The sequence below is a fragment of the Chaetura pelagica genome, unplaced genomic scaffold (genome assembly GCF_000747805.2).
Source record: "Chaetura pelagica isolate M959 unplaced genomic scaffold, ChaPel_1.0 scaffold260, whole genome shotgun sequence".
NCBI lineage: Eukaryota > Metazoa > Chordata > Aves > Apodiformes > Apodidae > Chaetura > Chaetura pelagica.
In genome coordinates, this window is record NW_009951940.1 from 744588 (window position 1) to 748824 (window position 4237).

Genomic DNA, 4237 nt, shown 5'->3' on the forward strand with positions numbered 1-4237 from the left:
AACAAAAGCAAGCCAAACCAAAACCACCTAAGCTTTCACTAGAAAACTTTTAACTTTATAAGGCAATAAAGTACAATTAAAACCAACAATCACTGTTACAATAAATATAACTTTAAGGCACTGTAAAACATGAAGCAATGATAATTTCTCCATATACTGATGACTAAGCGGAACAGGCCTCCCAAGAGCATGTACAAAATCACAACTTTTTTTTGTTGGCAGTTTTGCAAAGTACTACTGCACTGAAAGCCCTTCCTGCCTTGCTGTGAGAAATCTGTGGAGAAAGTGATCAGTAGAGATTTCCTTGTACACGGGAACACTTTTTGTACTCCTGACCATATCGTAGAGACAAGTGGCTACATTTTCAATTACCCCACTGTAATTTTAGTTCTTCCTGCAAGGTCAAAACAGCAAGTTAAAGCTTTGTTTAATCAACGGATATTTGGAAACAGGAAAGGCAAGCCTCACTGTGGCTAAAAAGCTGTTTCTTTTTCAACTTTTTGCTAACCGATTCCAAGTCAGATGAAGCACACATGCTGCTTTTACTTTCAGACTCGATGCATTGTTATTACTTGTATTTAAGATGTTCCTTCAGAAACAAATTAAAATAGCTACAACATACAAAGCTCTATTGTTTTATTGAAGCAAATCTTTCCCTGCCCAAGTTTTAGAACAGAAAGTTTCTGCTCATTTGTCCTAGTAGATGAGCCCACCAGCAGTCTTTTGCATATTTCAGCCTCACAGGAAAAATCAGAAGCAATACATCCCTTCATTATATGTTAGTTTCCATATCTGAAGCTCCCATTCTCTATAATAGGATATTCGAAAGAAAGTACTTCAGTAAAACTAAGAAGTGAAAAACCACTCTTCTAATGAACACAGAGAGTCTGAACTAGAAAGAAATAATAGTGGAAAAGATAAAAGTTCAGGTAAGTATCCACTGGGATATTCAAAAGGTAGCAATGACTTTAAAGAGCATATTACAAATTGGGTTACTGAGTGTCATATCCTCCCATGCTCCAACTGTCATTCTCTATAGCTGGCAGCTGACATCCATTTCAAGTGAAGAAACTGGAAGCACAGAGAAATCCACCAAGATGACTCTCAAAATAACCAGCAGCTAAACATTTTGGGAGGAAATTAAGAATTAAGGCTCAGCCCTCAGGCTGTTACACAAGAAAATGGCAATCTTCACTCTGCAGCTTTGCCCTGCAGAGGTTTTCATCATACAAAGTTGCTTTGACAGGGCCATCCCTGACTTCCACTGCAGGCAGCTCTGTGCTACAAAGTGCTGGATGACAGCCAGAGATTTAATAACCTCACAGTGTAACAGCTTCTGAAATGGCAGGCCCTTGATGTCTTGAACTTCAACAGAAGCATTAAACACCTCTTTCTTCACCCCCCACAGAACAGCACTGTCACTGACCTGGTGACTCAGTCGTCAGCATTCAAGTCAGCTCATATTAATGTCTCTGGCCAAAGTCATATTTTCTTACCCTTTCAGTTCAGGTATATTAATGAGCAGCAACTGAACAATATTCATTTGTTTCTACTCTTCTTTGAAGATTTTATATTCTCTGCTTCTGCTGTTACTTCTTCATTTTTCAATGTTTCTCTTTTGTTGCTTTTCACTATCAAATATATTTGTATCATACACAGCTTTAATACTGATGCCTTTTCTTTCCTGTAATGCTGCAAGAATCCAGAAGTCAGGGATTTTATTGCATCACCATTTACTGCTTATGCTCCTGTAACAAAACTGCCATACAGGACATGGGAAAGAGACAGATTTTGACAATGACCTCACTAGTTTAGACAAAACCACAGAGTGATGAAACCACATATCAGAGCATGATCTCAACTATTTGGCGTTTCCTTGATCTCATTCTCCTCTTCCCATCACTGAAGAAGTTAATTTCATTTTGAATGTCATGAAAGAACTGGCTTCTTTAAGGAATACTTAGGCAGGAAAAAGTATGAAGCCTTAGAAAAGGTCAGAAGGGACCTCTGGAAGTTCCAGTGCAATCTTTTGCTCAAACCAGTGATAAGTGAGGTTTGATCGGGCTGCTCTGGGTCTCATTCAGTCAAGTTTCAGAAAAACCTCAGGAAGGAGATTTTTTATTCCCCCTCGTGCTCGAGTCCTCATATAGTTTAGCTTCTTCTGGTCTCACTCCCATTTGTCAGCAGTTCTCCAGTATCAAGGTACCCAAATGTGGGACAGTATTCAAGATGTGACCTCAGGAGTGTGAAGTAGTAACAATAACATTAATAATCCCTTCCCTTCACTTGTGAGCTGCAGTCCTGACGACACAGGCCACGGCACAATGACTTTTCACCACCACAGCACACACTGCTGACTCAACTGGATCACCTCTCATTTCTTCCACACAACTTAATGCCCAGGGAGACACTACAGAAGAGGGGGAAAAATCAGTTTGGTGGTTATATCTGCATTAGCAGAGCCAAAAAGCATGATGCAGACACTGTAAGAGACAAGATCTGTACCACTGACCATGGTGGGTTGATACAGAACCCAAGAGGGGAGGAGATAGGAAGATCTGCAACATCCCAAAGACAGCTTGCACATCCTACTTGCCTTATCAAAACCCAGCGTAGCAACTGAAGATAATTCAGGGGAAACAAGTCTTATCAAAGATGGCAGTATGATCATCACTACTGTACATCCCATTCTTACAAAGTACACACTTCCAGCCCTAAAAAAAAAGTAATCTCTAGCTGAAAATAGCAGCCTTTAGTATCTTAAAACTAAAATCTTAGAGTGACAATTATCTTGGCAATATGGACAATTAATGGATGACAGCCCAGAAACTTCAGTTTCATGATCTTCAGTGCAAAACTGTATCTTTAAAAAAGATATCCCCATCGACAGCAGGTCAGTCATATAAGGCTTTTCTTACTTTGGAAGCAGGTCATACCATGTTGCCACTGACTTCATTACTCCACAAAATCATCATGGTTGGAAAGAACCTCTGAGATCACAGAGTCCAACCATCAACATGAAAAAACAAAGAAACAAACAAAACCCCCCAAAAAAACCCCATCACCGAACAAACACAAGCAACAACACCAACTCCACCAAAAAAACCATTTGTGTTGCAATAAATTTAAGAAGGCACAAAGACACGTTCAAGACCAAAATGTGAAGCACTGTCAAGCTTTTTACCCTGCTGCTTCATCTGTAAATATCATCACAGGTCCACTACTTTCCACTGAAATGTTCTTATTTTCTGTCAATAAGGTCTCTTCTTTCTACACACACCGAAATTAGACACAAAACATATTCCACCATTTCCTCGTGTAGCTAGTGCTGCAGAAGGAAAAGGAAATGGGAGTAAATCTATAAACTTACCCTAAGACAGTGAATGAAATCCCCGTGGTGTAACAGCTTGCAGGGATGTCACTATAGTTAATACTGACAAGCAAAGAAACTACTTTCCTTTCAACACTCCATTTTATAAATCAAAGAAACAATTCAAAACCTTTAGTGTGACTGGAATATCAGAATGGCTTTTACTTTTTGTCTCCAATTTCCTATTTGTTGTTCGGCAGGTTTTTTGGAAGCAACCAGATCAAACTGAGCAGGTTGCAATGAAACAGAAATTCCCTTTCTTTTGGGGTTGACTTCTCACACAGATGCTGAAAGACACACGCACACCAGTTCCAAAAGTGCAGCGGTGACACTGATGGCACAACTGCTTCCCCAGTTTGGACATACACACATGAGATCCTGGAATTTGAACCTCAAGAAGCTGACATCAGCAAAATCTGTCTCCTGCACAAGTGAGCTGCAACAAGTCTAACAAAGACTCCTTTATCTGCTCCTATTAGAGCGCACAATCAAATTCAAGTGCAAGCAAGACAACCCAGATCCCTGGGAGCATCAAACAAAACCACTGGCACATTTCAGCAAAGCAAAAATCAGGAGGAGGACTTGAATTGCTAACTCATGTGTGAGGTGGCTTTAATCATAAGCAAATTATCAGCCACATATTCAAAGCAGAAACCAACGCGTCAACTCGTGTGGCATCTGCATTGCTCAGGTTGTGCCACATTCAGGGCACCAGGCTGGAGATGAACACAGGGATTTAACCCCGTGTTGCCCTAAGGATACAAGTTGCCAAGTTTCATTCCTGTATCTTCAGGTTTTAATCTCCAAGGAAAGGCAGAAAACGAACCAGCAGCGAGTGAAGGGCAGGCACTGTCCAAACAAGCATCT

General features: G+C 40.4%; 1 protein-coding gene across 1 annotated transcript in view; it reads right to left on the bottom strand.

The window, feature by feature from the left end:
• DENND3 (DENN/MADD domain containing 3) overlaps window positions 1-535 on the bottom strand; it is a 35166-nt gene extending 34631 nt beyond the window's left edge. The window contains 1 exon segment of the mRNA XM_009996674.1: window positions 509-535. Within this exon segment, the coding sequence (XP_009994976.1) occupies window positions 509-535 (27 nt within the window).
• Between the last annotated feature and the right edge of the window lie 3702 nt (window positions 536-4237).